The following is a 13,734-nucleotide window of genomic DNA, read 5'->3' as shown; positions in this document are numbered from 1 at the left end:
GGGGGGGGGGGGTCGTGGGTAGGGGCGGAGTGGGTGAAAAATAAAAGTTTGAAAGTGAAAATATTTTTAAAAATAAGTTTTATATACATTTTATCAGCAAAGAAAAATTTATAATTTCAAATTGGAGAAAAGTTTTGAAAAATATTTTTCGGAAAATTAAACCAAACACACCCTAAGAAGGAAAAAAATTTTGAGTTTCTATGAACTACTAGTCCAACACACTCTAATCCCCTTAATTTCAGTGACAATTTTCAATCCTTAATCGATCTTCCATGGATCCCCTCACACTCCTCCGCGAGTACACCATCCGCAACGACCTCCACAAGATTGTCCGCATCGGCGACGACTACCGATTCGGCAATGACTACACTTTCCCTTGCACAATCGAAACCGCTTATCGCTCTAAACATGTTCAAGCTAATCGGTACACTCTCGAAACCCTAATCAACTTCATCACCAATCACCACCTTAAACACACTGAATACATTCAGCAATCTCGTTCTCTTCGTATTCCGGCGGTTACCCTACCTGACCGTAAACCCCTTCTCGATTATCTCACCGGAAAGACTGCATCTTCAGATTCTATTGAATTCCTCAAATTCCCTCAGTCAAATGATACTTCAGTTCCTGTTTCTGTTTCAGCTGGTGTTACAGGCAATGAGGAGAATGTGATGAGTGATGTTAGGGTTTTGGAAAATCAAAACCCTATTGAGTTGATTAAAGCTGCTGAGAAGCCTTTGAAGGATAGAGAGGCGATTTTGTTTTGTAAGAACCGGGATTTCTATAGTGTTTTTACGGCTGCGTTGCGTAGAGATGAGGAGCGGCACCGGGCGGAATCCTTGCAGAGAAAAGATGGGTTGGTTGCTAAGAATCGGATAGATAGGGGGTATGGAGGTGGTGATGAAATAGGATATGATGGAGGGCCCAAGGCGAAAATGCATTTGAAGGGGAGTAAGATAGGGGAAGGTGTTCCCATTATTTTGGTTCCCAGTGCCTTTTCGACTTTGATCACCATCTATAATGTGAAGGACTTTTTGGAGGATGGGGTGTTTATACCAACTGATGTGAAACTGAAGCAGATGAAGGGGTCAAAACCGGACTGTATAACAGTACAAAAGAAGTTTAGTAGGGATAGGGTAGTTACAGCATATGAGGTTAGAGATAAGCCTTCTGCCTTGAAGCCGGAAGATTGGGACCGTGTGGTGGCAGTTTTTGTGTTGGGTAAAGACTGGCAGTTCAAAGATTGGCCTTTTAAGGATCATGTTGAGACCTTTAACAGGGGTAAGTTTTGAATGATTATGTGCAGCTGGATTTAGTCATATTGTTTGTCAAATGATGATAGCCTCTTGTAATACTAGTTCCTAAAAGGATTGGAGTAATCTTGTTCGTTCTTAGCTAGAAAAAGTAGTGATCTTTTGGGTCAATTTTCACTTGGAACCTGAAATTAGATTTTCTCATTTTTGCTGCAGTTGTAGGATTTTTCTTGCGTTTTGAGGATGACAGTGTGGAGTCAGCGAAGACCGTGAAGCAATGGAATGTCAAGATTATCTCGGTAACGATTGTGGATTTAGCTCTCATCTTTAAAATCTGTAAAACTGACAATTTTTGTGCAGATCACGACAATTTGCTTTTAATTCTGTATGATTATTATGTCTTATCAATTGTATTTTGCTAATGGGATCTGCAGATAAGTAAGAACAAACGCCACCAGGACAGAGCTGCAGCACTTGAGGTGTGGGAGAAACTTGAAGAATTTATGCGGTCACGGTCTCATTGATTCATGCTGAGTCTCTAGGTAGACAACTTGCTACAAGTTGTATTTCCCTTTGTGACCGTCTTTTCGGTTGTAACAATTATTAACCTGATTTCTCATACTTGAGAAACTCTTTTTTTCTTAATCAAGTAAATATCTTCTCTAAATAGGATCTAAAGGATGCAGCACTTTTCAAACTTGATTAGCTACGTGCTTAGCATTTTTCCTCCTCCTTAATTTTGCTGTTTATTCGGCTGGTTGATGGTGTCATGCAGGAGGTGTATGGCTGTAGAATGTGATGAAACTCTTGTGTAGTTATGCTGATTTTTGGATAGCTGTCTGTGTTCTATTAGTAATTTAAAGCTGTCTGAAACTTGATACTTGGTAGTTTGTCTCGCAATCATTTCCATATACTAGGAATAACTTTCTGATTTTTGGTGATCCAACTTAACCTTGTGCCCCGTGCTGAACCCAGTCAGTGCCAAAGATACCTTTACCCTTGTCACCTGGACTAATTCTCATCTCCTTGTTAACGGAGATAGATACAGGAGTTACTTTTTTAAATGGAGTAGTATGGATATAGATACAGGAGTTACTTTTTTAAATGGAGTAGTATGGATATAGATAATTCACCCTTACTAGTTTGGGGACTTAGAGGTTGTAGTAGTTTTGGCATGTAAAAGAGTTATCTCATGGGAACATCTTTTTGATTTATTGGTACATCACGTCCAACATCTTTAATGAATTAGAGTTTGTTTAAAGATTTATTTATCTTGGACACCACTGACAGGGAGTGTGCTGCCAATGAGGCCTTAGCCTAGTTTTTTTTTTTTAAGTCATGAAATAACACATTTTATGTTCAAATTTGTAGAAATGTGTGTGTTTGTGTTTATATATACTTTTTCCCCCTTTTTTTTCGTAACTGGACGTTGACGTTCTATCGCTTGAGTTTGACTTGGTTCATGTAGGTTCCACCCGTTGTTGGTATGAGTAGTGCTGTTGTTGGATTTGACTAGGTTCATGTAGGTTCCACAATTCTCCAACATTTGTTAAATATGTCATTAACAGGGCAAGAAGAAACTTGCTTTTCGACTTCTTTTTCATTTAAATTTTTTGGGAAGGAAACATAGACACGTTTGTACATCAGAATGTAATCCCTGTTGTTGGTATGAGTAGTGCTGTTGTTGAATTTGACTAGTTTCATGTAGGTTCCACAATCCAACATCTGTTAAATATGTCATTTACAGGGCAAGAAGAAACTTGTTTTTCGACTTATTTTTAATTTTAAATTTTTTTGGGAAGGAAACATAGACACGTTTGTAAATCGGAATGTAATCCCTGTTGTTGCTTAATATTAGTAAATGCACAAAGAAGGATTAGAGAGTCCTTTACATAGAGAATGGGTCAGAGCAATGGTTACAAGGGATAAAGGAATTATGAAATTTGATTTTCCCTCTTCATTTCTCCCTCCATTTCCGAAAGAGATTGATAATGTATTAGGGACATCTTTTCACCTTTGTTCACCCTTTTGTGTAGAGTTGAAGTCCTGTGCTTCATAGAACTGTGTGCTTCACACTATGATGCACAAAGGAGTTTGGATTTTGAGTTTTGAAAAAGATTATTGGGTTCTTGATAAATTTTTGAATATTACATGAAATTTCAACACAAATACATTGGTCTAAGCCAAACCTATCGGGTTTGTTGAACCTGCAAAAGGAACTGTCAGCTTAGCCCTGACGATGCACAAAGTAATTCCGATACAAAGCGGTCAGTTCTTTCAATCTCAACTTTGAGGAGTTGGATTAATGTCTTTTTGTGTATAAGATGCTCAAATTCGTTACTTTAGTTGCAGTTTGGTCATTATAGTGCTAAATTCATATATGTTTTTTTTTTTTGGAGAAAGAATATGTTAAGTATTTTTTAATGTTGTGAATTGTGCGTTGCACTTGCTCAAGCCTCGTAGGTGTTGGCACTATTTGTGCTTTTCACTTAAGAAAGTGCTGCTTTTACCTTTTGTTAGTCAATCTCAAGAATAACAAAAATGCTTCCATCGTGTCATGTTGGTGCTACTTCCAGTGTCAAGGAGCGTGGGTAGTGTTAAAAAATGGCATAGTTTATTCTGTTGTAGGAGTTTGGGAGCCTTACATAGGAAGGTAGAGAGGTCGAATATTAGGGTAGAAGGGTAGGATGCAACTGGTTGTTGTAGTACTTTTATGTGGGAGAGGTAGGGTTAGTCTTATTCTTCACCTTTTTAGTAGTATTCTATCTTGTTCTTGAATATTTGCTTTTGCTGGTTGCTTCTTTGCTTTGTTCATCTTGCTATTTGTTGTTGTTGATTTTCTTTTCAATCTTGCTTTAGTTACACTTCTTTTGAGTCGAGGGTCTACCAGAAATAACCTCTCTCCCCCACAATGATCTTTGTGGTAAGGGTATGTGTACATTTTACCCACACCCAACCGGACTTGTTAGATTACTCTTGGTATCTTATTGTTGTTTGAGATTGGTACATGCATTTTTGCGTCTTTTTCCTTTATTCAAGAATGACTCCGTGTTAGCTGTAGCATAATTATTTTCCTCGTTTTCCTTTTGTACAACAATTTCATAGTCAAGTCAACTATATTTTGTAAGACTTGCATGTTTCAATTAACATGATTTGTTTCTCTGTGTTGCACCAGGTGAAACTAGATGACAATATCTTACAAAACTGGACAGCTAAGAGGCTCGACAAAATCCTAATGTACCCTGATAAGCTTGTCAATGTCATCAATAGATAGAAATACAGCGCCCCTAAGATGAATTTCGTCCTTTTATAGGTTCTACAAGGTCTTCTATTGTGGCATACCTCTTGTTTAGAGATTGTGAATTTTATGTAAATCCTTTCTTGTAAGTCAACCAATTTAATTATTACGTAGCTTCTTTGGACGTGGCTCATTTTTATTTTATTTCATCTTTTGTGTGTTTGCAAATCGTTTTCTTGATAGCATGGCTCAAACAGCTGATAGCTACACTTTCTGTTATAATTCTAATTTACAACATGAATGTGAATGCAGAGCAAACTAGCAATAGTGATTGACGAAGTACGATACAATGGCCAATCAGGCTTGGTGGAAAACTGACTGCTGAAATGAGCAAATGTTTGAAAAGTAATAGTTCATTTTCATGACAGAGCAAACTAGCTAGTCAAAATACAATGGAGTGAAAAGTCGTTAGGTGATGTTGATTATTGAAGCATAAGAAGCAATCAAGAGAAAGAAAAAGGAAAAGGAGCAGCCATATTGGTTGAAGTTGCATCATTGGAACCTCCTTGTGATGCAGATCCACGTCCTGTCACAGTTGAAGACATTATATACTAAAGCACTTCCTGTTAACAAGCTTTTTATGTGGAGATTTTAGAGTGAATATTTCTCATACCGTTGCAGCTGCTAGCAGGTGGAGTCTGAACTTTGCAAGCGGTAGTGAGGGCCGATAACCGAGTCTGGTTAATGTTGAGTCCAAGGTCAGAGTTACCCCCTTTGAGAACCTGGCACAAGCACTCTGACTTTTCATCAACCACCGTGCTAAGCTGCGTGCAGCAACCTGAGAATTGTGGTGAGGTGCTGCCCGCGTAGTAGTTCAGGCAAGGTGACATGCTGACCCACACGTTTGTGCAGTCATCGCTTTCTTGAGCAATTACTCCAGTCCAGATCACCGCGAACACAGTCAAGGCAAGACTCATTTCGTACCTCTGATCAGCCATCTTTTTGTAAAAATCAATCCCAGTAAAATGAGGAGAAAGACAAAGAGATTCTGATAGTAAAAGTTTGGTCACATACTAATAATCTTGTTAGATGACTACTGATTATATTTGGAAAAAGGATATGGAAGACTAGAAAACAAATTATATGACAATTAGCATTGATAAGGATTTGACATATTTTACATATATAGGAATTAGGTAGGAATTGGTGCGGTGGTCAGTTATATGGGTGACCAGTTGATGTGATCTGTTTGGTGTTAAGTCGTGTGTCGTAACAGAGGAATCTTTTCAAGACGAAGAATTTGAACTACTCGAAATGAATTGAGTTAATAAATAGACGTGTTCATGATTCATGACACTATTAAAAAATTACTCGGGCTAAAGCCTAAAATGAGCTAAAAAGCGAATCATTACCATATGTTCACTTCTTACTAAGTTTTAATTTCGTCAATTCTTTCTTTTAGCATGATTTTTAAGTGCCTAATAATTCTTTTGTTACGATTATGTATAACATATCAAAATAATAATATTAATTTTGAAAAGTTAGAATTCAACGTTATAGTTACGCTATATCCAATTACAAATAGTAATAGTGCCAAATAAATTCAAACTTTTGGAGTTCATTGCTAGGACAGTACAGAAATGAAGGAAAACAGTACACAAGTAATTACTAATATAAATCACCCCACAACATAATTTTCATAACATGACATTACATTAAAATGTATTGCTAATTTATGTAACAAACTTCTTTAGAACTCCTAGATGAAAACTCAGCAACGTATTGCTACACCCAGTTCTCCTCGAGCCCTGCTCAATCCATCCATAAACATATAACATGTCATAAATAATTGATAATCGACACAAAATCATGTCTTCAGTTCAATTTAAGTGTTCTTAGTCTGACTAGGCACGGAATGTGGTGTGTTTGTTCATGACTTACCTGGCATTGGAGGATCCGCAGTCTCGTCCGAAAATGAACCCTCTGGCGAGCCTACTAGAGAGCCCCTTGAGATTGGAGACATTGCCGGTTCATTACCATCTATCAAGTATTATTAGCACAAGTATGAAATTAGTATCAGAGAAAAGTGTATAAACAAAAATCTGATAAACTAATGCTACTAATAACTAATCAGTATATGAAGATGACTCTTTTTTACTTTGTTTGTCTGGTTTTGATGTGAAATCAAATTTAAGAAAATAAATACAGTAGAACATTGAATCTTATTCTCTTAAACCACTGTAACAAAAATAACTTTTAGCGGCAAAAATAGACACATTAATAAAGAGTGCTAAAGTTTTTACCTGCATTAGTTAAGTGCCATTAGATTCAACGTCAGAACATTATAGAAAGAGTGCTAATTGCAGTTAAAAATACACATTTAGCGGCAATGGCTAATAAATTGCCGCTAAAGTTCAGTTTTGATATAGTGAGCTAGTATTAGAAATGCACCAAAATGTCCTGTTAATTAATTACTAGGTACTTACCATCATAACATCTACTAACAGGAGGAGTTTTAAGGTTGCATGCAGCAGGTAATGCAAGTGCAAGAGTTTGATTAATTTGAACTCCTAACGACGAACCACCTCCATTAGCAACGGTGCAAAGACACCTTGGCTGCGATTGCAGCATCCCTGAGAGGGCGGAGCAGCAAGAGCTCGACGGTGGTGTTCTTGGTGTTGATCCAGTGACATAGCTAAGACATGAATACATGCTTAAAAATGCATTCATGCAGTTAGATTGAGCCATTGCTCCTCTTGAAATCATGTAGTTATTCCCTATTACTAATATTGCAACTAAAGTCGTGCAAATTTTGACATTCAATCCCATTTTTGACATAGTTATAATTTCGTGCTTTAATTTTAATTTATGAAGTCATGTGGGCGTTGGAGATGTATATATACACATTCTTTTGTGGTGATTTGGTTACTTGTGGATGACTTTTTTTCATTTTTAAATTGAAGAAGGGGAATATGTAGGTTAACTAATAAGGGTTCGTGATTAGGTAAGATTTGTAATAACGTGTCATTGTATACACTTGTGAAGTTGAACTATAAAAAGAAATAGAATAAATTTGCCTCTCAATTGAATTTTAATTCGAAAAATTCGGGTTTTAAATAAATCCCGTTTCTTTTCTAGTATACTTTTTTTTTGGTTTTCCACATGGTGTCTCGTACCTACAATGGAGCCCCATTAAATCTGAATTCGGGCAAGAAAGCAATGAGGGTAAAATGCTCCCTAACAATGTGGTGGAGTCGTAACTAAATAGTTATAGTGGCAACAATTGAGCCGCAGGTAGTACTTTCATAACTAAAGGTTATTTGTGGCGAGACTAAAAATATTTTTATAACAAAATCTTGGCCAAGTCGGTGCTAAAATGAAAGTTTTAGTGGCAACCTAGTCGTCAAAAGCACCTAAGACAATTAGTGGCAGCTATGATTTCGCGGCTAAAAACTAATATTTGTAGCGATTGTTGTTGCCACAAACTAAGAAATTATCAGCAGCAACTTTCGTGTCGCTACTAAAAACAACCTTTGGTGGCGACGAATATTGCCACAAAAACTAGTATATCATCGTCGCAAATTTCACTTTGTTACTAAAGAACAACTTTTAGCAACAACAATAGCCTCTGCAAAAACTATTATACAAACCTTTTTTTTAGTTGACAAATTGTCACCATTAAATCACATTTATTCACCACTACAAACTACTTAAGTGGCATTGAATGCATATACATACAATTAAAAAAACGCCCATTGAACGCCTTCAAGCTCTTCCTTAGTCAACAAAGATCATTATATTGAAGCTACTTGTAAAAGCTTCCTATTGATGAGAAGTGCAGATCGATCAAAGATGACATTTATTCCGAGAGCGAATTTGTCAATCAGAGATAAAATGTAGTTTGAATTTATTGAATATTAATTCTTGCAATAGGGCAGAACTTGTTATCCAACATCATAAAGTTTCAAATAGAATACTCTTTTATCTCGGACAGATAATCAACTAGATCACCAAAACCTCGAAGAAAACATTTCTAAACTATAAATCTTCATTTTTTCTCTTGTTTAGGATTATAAGACATTACTGAATGATTTATCATTTTTTCTGTATACGTTCTAACATTACCTTTTAGGGAAGGCAATATGGTGGCTGAAAAGTTAGCTAATTAGTTGTTTCCCTAATCAAGTTAGAACGAATAATCAAGACGGACTTCCATATCGTAGAATTAGATATGTCAAGCGACAGTTGTTTCTATGTTTGATTATATGAAACCGGAGTTTGTAGCATTAATTATCTATCCAGATCAGCTCGCTTATAATTGAAGAAAATTCATTAAAATTTTAAGAATAAGACTATATTCCTGTTCAGTCAACTACTTATTAAATTTGTAATCTGAGTATAGATTACATAAATCTAATGATGCAAACTATAATTATTCTCTTAGAGACATTCCACAATTTCTCATTTCTAATTAAGTATAAACCCTTCTTCTCTGTTCTCTCTTTCTAGAGACCAAAATCGAGGTGAGTTTTCCTTCGTATCTATTTTATTGATCTGCGTTTTTAGTTTTCTCAACTCATTTGTGATTGTGTGTTTTCTTTTCTTATATATGTGTATGGTTTGATTTTAAGAGCAACTTCTGAAAGCTTTTGTAAAATTTGGCCTAATTTTGATGTAGACTTGATTTTCAATATTGTTAGTTGCGGACAAGAGGGACTTGCTCGTGTGACAAACATTCCTGAATTTCAATCCTATGGTTTTGAATTTGAGTGAGCAAAATGATGTGTGCAAGCACTGGGGAGGGGCTAAATTTTTTTAAATTATTTGTGATTTTCTGACCTGGAACCTTGAGGCTTATCTATACTTTCGGGGTGTCCCAAAAAGTGGATGTATATTTAAGTAACATCTCTAAGTATCAAAAAGGAGAACTTACATTGAAAAACCATTTAGATGTGTTCAGTTATTTATTTTCTTGTTTTTGGTATATAAGAAAAAAATATAATTGTTCTGGAAAGCATTTCTATATATGAGAGGTAGGGGCGGGGTGGTGGAGATGGGGGCTACAGGGTGTAACGGTAGGGGGTGGTGGATGAGGAGAATACAATCAATTGAAAATGTCGCTTGTGAAACTTGTTTTTTTGAAGCAAAGTTTTGCAAACAAATTGACCAACCGTTTGTGCTAACTAATGATTCTTTCATAACAATGTTGAATACATGAATAATCTATAAATACAACATTGACATGCTTACTATAAGATTATTTTACTTAAAAAGGTTATCTGTACCTGTTACGTATTGCCTGATCAGCTGAATATTAAACGTTGGAAGCAAATACTGGCTGTGTATCGTTTATGTCTTGTACACTGTCCAAATGAAAATTTGCTGCTTGTTGGTGTAGTTCTCATCATTTTCATTTTACTATCTGATTGTTTGCGTAAAAGGGATTCGGCTTAAGTGTCAAGTGTTTGTGATAATTAATTCATTCATGTTTACTTTCTCTATGAATATTAAAATTTTGCAGTTGTACAATAACTGCAGGTTCTTGTTCAAATTCCTCTCGATTACTCATGGCCACAATTGGTTATAAGTCGGATGATGAATACTCAACTATTACTGATAAAGGAGACATCGGATTTGTCGACTTTGACAAATATAAATCATCTTATAGCTACAATCCAAATGAAGAGAGTGATATAGTTGTTATATCTGTTCCATTTCCGCTGATAGAGGGAAAACCTAAATCAGGCTTTGTTGGGGAAACTGTTGTTGATTCAATCACAATAGAGAATACTACCAATGAAACCGTGGAGCTGTGGTCAATTAAGATCTATGACTCGAAACCGGAGGATTCATTCACGCTATCTCTGATGAAACCTCCAACTGCTTGTTCTGACTTGGAATATGTTGAAGAATTCATGGAGTCCTTTAGCTTAGAGGATAGAATGTTACAACCAGGTCGGCCATTAACTGTATGGCTGACTTGTAAACCCAAAGAAATTGGATTGCACACATCAGCTGTGCATTTCAATGTGGGCGATGACAACATAGAAAGGTTAGTTTTTGTGTTAGCTGAGGACAACGTTTCCCAGTCCCTGGCTTCGAGTAGGCCATTCCACAGAAACAGAAAGAAGAAAGCGCCAGCAGTAGATGTTGGATTCGTTGGGGGTTCTCGTCCTACGAGGGATTCATGTAGTATATTCAGACACAAACTTCCGTCATATTCAATTCCACGGGATGTGAGGGAAATGATGGAGAAGAGAAAATTTCCGGATGTTATTGGGGAAGGTTTAAGCAGAGATAATTATGTTGCCTATTTTAGAACTTTACTGTCAATTGAAGAAATCAAGATGGAGGTTTGTGTACAGATTTTAATTTAACTAAGACTTGATTTTGGGTGGTACTAATATCTTATAATTTCTTGCATCAGGAAGACATGAGGGACTATGATATGCAGTTCGTCACCATGAAGCGTAGGGGACAACACTTTTTGTCCCTTCATGTCCCAGGGCTAGCTGAGAGGAGGCCATCACTTGTTGTTAGAGATCATATCTTTGCAAAGCTAGCTACCGCATATGCTAGTGAGATCATTACCCCTTACCAGGTGCGTTCACATTTTGAAAATGATAGAGAAGAAACAAGGAAAGTAGTTATCTTAATTCAATAAACTTTCTTTTCCTTATAAGGAGTCTTCTGTACTTCTTTGTCTTATTTAAAGATTCTTCGGATTTAATAAGGTTTTCTCAGTTCCAGCGTTGGCTCTGCTAATGGATTGTGAACCTGGTTCACTTCGTCATGTCATCAATTATCTTTTCTGTTTTAAAGTTTATTTTCATCTACTTTACTTGAAAGGTTTGACAATTGTTATTTCTTGCTGCTATTTTTTAAGTTGCATATATGTCAGTACAATTAAAAGAATTAAATGTATTAACATAAACTTGGTGGTTCTTGCACAGGGTTATATTCACCGAGTTGAAGCAGAAGATGTATATTTGAAGTTTGATAAGGAATTTCACGACAACCATGTAGGTGGAAACCTTTACAATGTGCAGTTTGCCTTCAACCGTGTGGGAGTGCGGAGGTTGCATCAAGCCATAGAAGCTACAGAAAGCTTAGATGGAGAAATTCTATTTCCGTCAGTCATATCCAGCACGAGAAACATACAAGCTGCTGTACTGGCACCTCGTAATTCATCTATGCTTAACAAGGAGCAAACAAGTGCTGTTGAAAAGATTCTCGGGTGTGAAGGAGGGGCTCCATATATTATCCATGGGCCTCCTGGTACAGGCAAAACAAGGACTCTTATAGAAGCTATCATCCCGCTACATATTATGAGGAAAGATGCTCGAGTTCTTGTGTGTGCACCTTCAAATAGTGCTGCAGACCATATACTTGAGAAACTTGTGAGTCAGCAGAATGTTGAAGTGCAGGAGCATGAGATATTTAGGTTGAATGCACTGACGCGTCCATTAGACAATGTGAATCCTAGTTGCCTTCGGTTTTGCAATGTTGAAGATAATGGTTTTAAGTGTCCTCTTCTGAGGGAGCTTAGAAGATATAGGATTATCATATCTACATATGCTAGCGCATTTCTTCTTTATGCACAAGGCATCAAACGGGGACACTTGTCTCATATTTTCTTGGATGAGGCAGGACAGGCATCGGAGCCTGATACCATGATTCCTCTGTCACATCTTTTAAGTAAGGAGACAGTAGTTGTACTCGCTGGTGACCCACGGCAACTTGGTCCCGTAGTTTTCTCAAAAGATGCTGAAAGGTATGGATTGGGTAGGTCATACATGGAAAGGTTATTTGAATGCGAGTTATATGGTTCTCTCAACGAAAATTATGCTACCAGACTAGTAAGGAGCTATCGGTGTCATCCGGCAATTCTGAAGCTTCCCTCAGAAATGTTTTATGGAGGAGAGTGTATGAGTATCCCATGTAAAGAAGATGATAAAACTTGGGTGGACCTGCTTCCAAACAAGGAGTTCCCTTTGCTTTTCATTGGAATACAAGGTTGTGATGAAAGGGAAGGAAACAACCCGTCATGGTTCAACAGGATCGAAGCAAGCAAGGTAGTAGAGATCATCAGAGATCTGATACAGAACAAAGGTCTCAAAGAGGAAGATATTGGGGTGATAACACCTTACAGGCAGCAAGCATTGAAAATAAAGAGAGCTTTAATTCAGAGCTTTGATTGGGCTGATATAAAGGTTGGCAGCGTAGAGCAATTTCAAGGTCAGGAGAGACAAGTTATTATCATATCCACCGTCCGATCAACTATACAGCATAATAACTTTGATAGGATCCACTATTTAGGATTTTTAAATAATCCGAGAAGGTTCAATGTTGCTGTTACAAGAGCTAGATCATTGCTTGTAGTTATTGGGAATCCACACATCATCTGCAAGGTAAGCGGTTTTACTTATTATGTATGCCGATAGTAAAGGTGGAGTTTCTGTCTATCCTCTTTCTGAATATATTTTTATTCGCAGGACCACTACTGGAACAAACTTTTGTGGTATTGTGCAGAGAATGGCTCCTACAAGGGCTGCTTCTTGCCTGAAAAAGTGGAGATTGTTCAAGACGACTCGGAACAAGCAAATAATTGGGACCAAGACCAATGGGGATATGTTAACAATTGGGACCAAGAATGGGGTCGAGTTAACAATTGGGATCAACATGAATGGGGACAAGCTAAGAATTGGAATGATGACGGCAACGAAGAGAAACAAATTCTTCAGCCAGCTTCAGTGGACTACACCTCGGTCCCTGTTATGGATGAAGCTGAATGGTCTGATGGTTGGAAATAACGGTTTTGGAGGTTGCATTGAACCACAAAACTGTTCGTTTTCGCATTTCAAAATTTTCAAGCTCAGGAAGCGCGACATATATTCTGTTTCTAGTTTTACTTAAACTGTTGGTGATTACAAGTTTATTGTGGACTATTTTCAGTTTGCAATGAAGAACATTTGTTTATTAAAACTGCATTTTTAGTGGTACATTTAACTCATCAAATTTGTCTTTAATTTATTCTCAAACGAGTCGACAAATAGCCCTTTCCAACAATAGTGTCTGTCTTTTTTTGCTAGTTCTTGCAAAATGATATGAGAACTGGACTCGGACGTTGAGGGGATTACTTGGTGGGGAATTGAATCCTCACCAACAAGTCAAGACGGAAGTTAGATAGTCAACCTACTCAATTACTAAGATTCTACCGTTGAAATATAAATCTGTTTCGTT

The 13,734-nt window shown here is 37.0% G+C and overlaps 4 protein-coding genes across 4 annotated transcripts; 2 read left to right on the top strand and 2 right to left on the bottom strand.

Moving 5' to 3' along the window:
* Window positions 1-194: 194 nt before the first annotated feature.
* On the top strand, window positions 195-4,700 carry LOC107023768 (protein CDC73 homolog). Its single transcript, XM_015224565.2, has 4 exons — window positions 195-1,281; window positions 1,470-1,552; window positions 1,688-1,795; window positions 4,429-4,700. Exons 1-3 carry the CDS (start codon window positions 273-275, stop codon window positions 1,775-1,777), a joined length of 1,182 nt encoding a protein of 393 aa, XP_015080051.1. The 5' UTR covers window positions 195-272; the 3' UTR covers window positions 1,778-1,795; window positions 4,429-4,700.
* A 94-nt stretch (window positions 4,701-4,794) lies between these two features.
* On the bottom strand, window positions 4,795-5,820 carry LOC107023769 (non-specific lipid-transfer protein-like protein At2g13820). Its single transcript, XM_015224566.2, has 2 exons — window positions 5,165-5,820; window positions 4,795-5,077 (listed from the first exon to the last, which is right to left on the bottom strand). Exons 1-2 carry the CDS (start codon window positions 5,487-5,489, stop codon window positions 4,995-4,997), a joined length of 408 nt encoding a protein of 135 aa, XP_015080052.1. The 5' UTR covers window positions 5,490-5,820; the 3' UTR covers window positions 4,795-4,994.
* Window positions 5,821-6,082: 262 nt separating this feature from the next.
* On the bottom strand, window positions 6,083-7,347 carry LOC107022812 (non-specific lipid-transfer protein-like protein At2g13820). The gene is made up of 3 exons (XM_015223397.2): window positions 6,978-7,347; window positions 6,433-6,531; window positions 6,083-6,299 (listed from the first exon to the last, which is right to left on the bottom strand). The coding sequence occupies exons 1-3, from the start codon at window positions 7,327-7,329 to the stop codon at window positions 6,277-6,279; spliced, it is 474 nt and encodes a 157-aa protein (XP_015078883.1). The 5' UTR covers window positions 7,330-7,347; the 3' UTR covers window positions 6,083-6,276.
* Window positions 7,348-10,058: 2,711 nt separating this feature from the next.
* On the top strand, window positions 10,059-13,304 carry LOC107022933 (probable RNA helicase SDE3). The gene is made up of 4 exons (XM_015223498.1): window positions 10,059-10,844; window positions 10,919-11,092; window positions 11,445-12,902; window positions 12,987-13,304. Exons 1-4 carry the CDS (start codon window positions 10,059-10,061, stop codon window positions 13,302-13,304), a joined length of 2,736 nt encoding a protein of 911 aa, XP_015078984.1.
* Window positions 13,305-13,734: the final 430 nt, after the last annotated feature.

This window comes from Solanum pennellii, chromosome 6 (assembly GCF_001406875.1).
Source record: "Solanum pennellii chromosome 6, SPENNV200".
Lineage (NCBI taxonomy): Eukaryota > Viridiplantae > Streptophyta > Magnoliopsida > Solanales > Solanaceae > Solanum > Solanum pennellii.
Note: the sequence above shows the minus strand (reverse complement) of the source record. Positions and strands in the feature narration are given on the sequence as shown.

What these genes read in the sequence shown, in the direction of transcription:
- LOC107022812 (XM_015223397.2), bottom strand. Translation starts at nt 7,329, where the DNA reads ATGTCAAAAATGGGATTGAATGTCAAAATTTGCACGACTTTAGTTGCA. An exon ending in TGTTAGTAGATGTTATGATG is followed by an intron (nt 6,532 to 6,977) that starts GTAAGTACCTAG and finishes AATACTTGATAG; the next exon opens with ATGGTAATGAACCGGCAATG. An exon ending in TGCGGATCCTCCAATGCCAG is followed by an intron (nt 6,300 to 6,432) that starts GTAAGTCATGAA and finishes TGGATTGAGCAG; the next exon opens with GGCTCGAGGAGAACTGGGTG.
- LOC107023769 (XM_015224566.2), bottom strand. Translation starts at nt 5,489, where the DNA reads ATGGCTGATCAGAGGTACGAAATGAGTCTTGCCTTGACTGTGTTCGCG. An exon ending in ACCTGCTAGCAGCTGCAACG is followed by an intron (nt 5,078 to 5,164) that starts GTATGAGAAATA and finishes CAACTGTGACAG; the next exon opens with GACGTGGATCTGCATCACAA.
- LOC107022933 (XM_015223498.1), top strand. Translation starts at nt 10,059, where the DNA reads ATGGCCACAATTGGTTATAAGTCGGATGATGAATACTCAACTATTACT. An exon ending in AGATCATTACCCCTTACCAG is followed by an intron (nt 11,093 to 11,444) that starts GTGCGTTCACAT and finishes GTTCTTGCACAG; the next exon opens with GGTTATATTCACCGAGTTGA. An exon ending in ATCCACACATCATCTGCAAG is followed by an intron (nt 12,903 to 12,986) that starts GTAAGCGGTTTT and finishes TTTTATTCGCAG; the next exon opens with GACCACTACTGGAACAAACT.
- LOC107023768 (XM_015224565.2), top strand. Translation starts at nt 273, where the DNA reads ATGGATCCCCTCACACTCCTCCGCGAGTACACCATCCGCAACGACCTC. An exon ending in TGTTGAGACCTTTAACAGGG is followed by an intron (nt 1,282 to 1,469) that starts GTAAGTTTTGAA and finishes TTTTTGCTGCAG; the next exon opens with TTGTAGGATTTTTCTTGCGT. An exon ending in GGAATGTCAAGATTATCTCG is followed by an intron (nt 1,553 to 1,687) that starts GTAACGATTGTG and finishes TGGGATCTGCAG; the next exon opens with ATAAGTAAGAACAAACGCCA.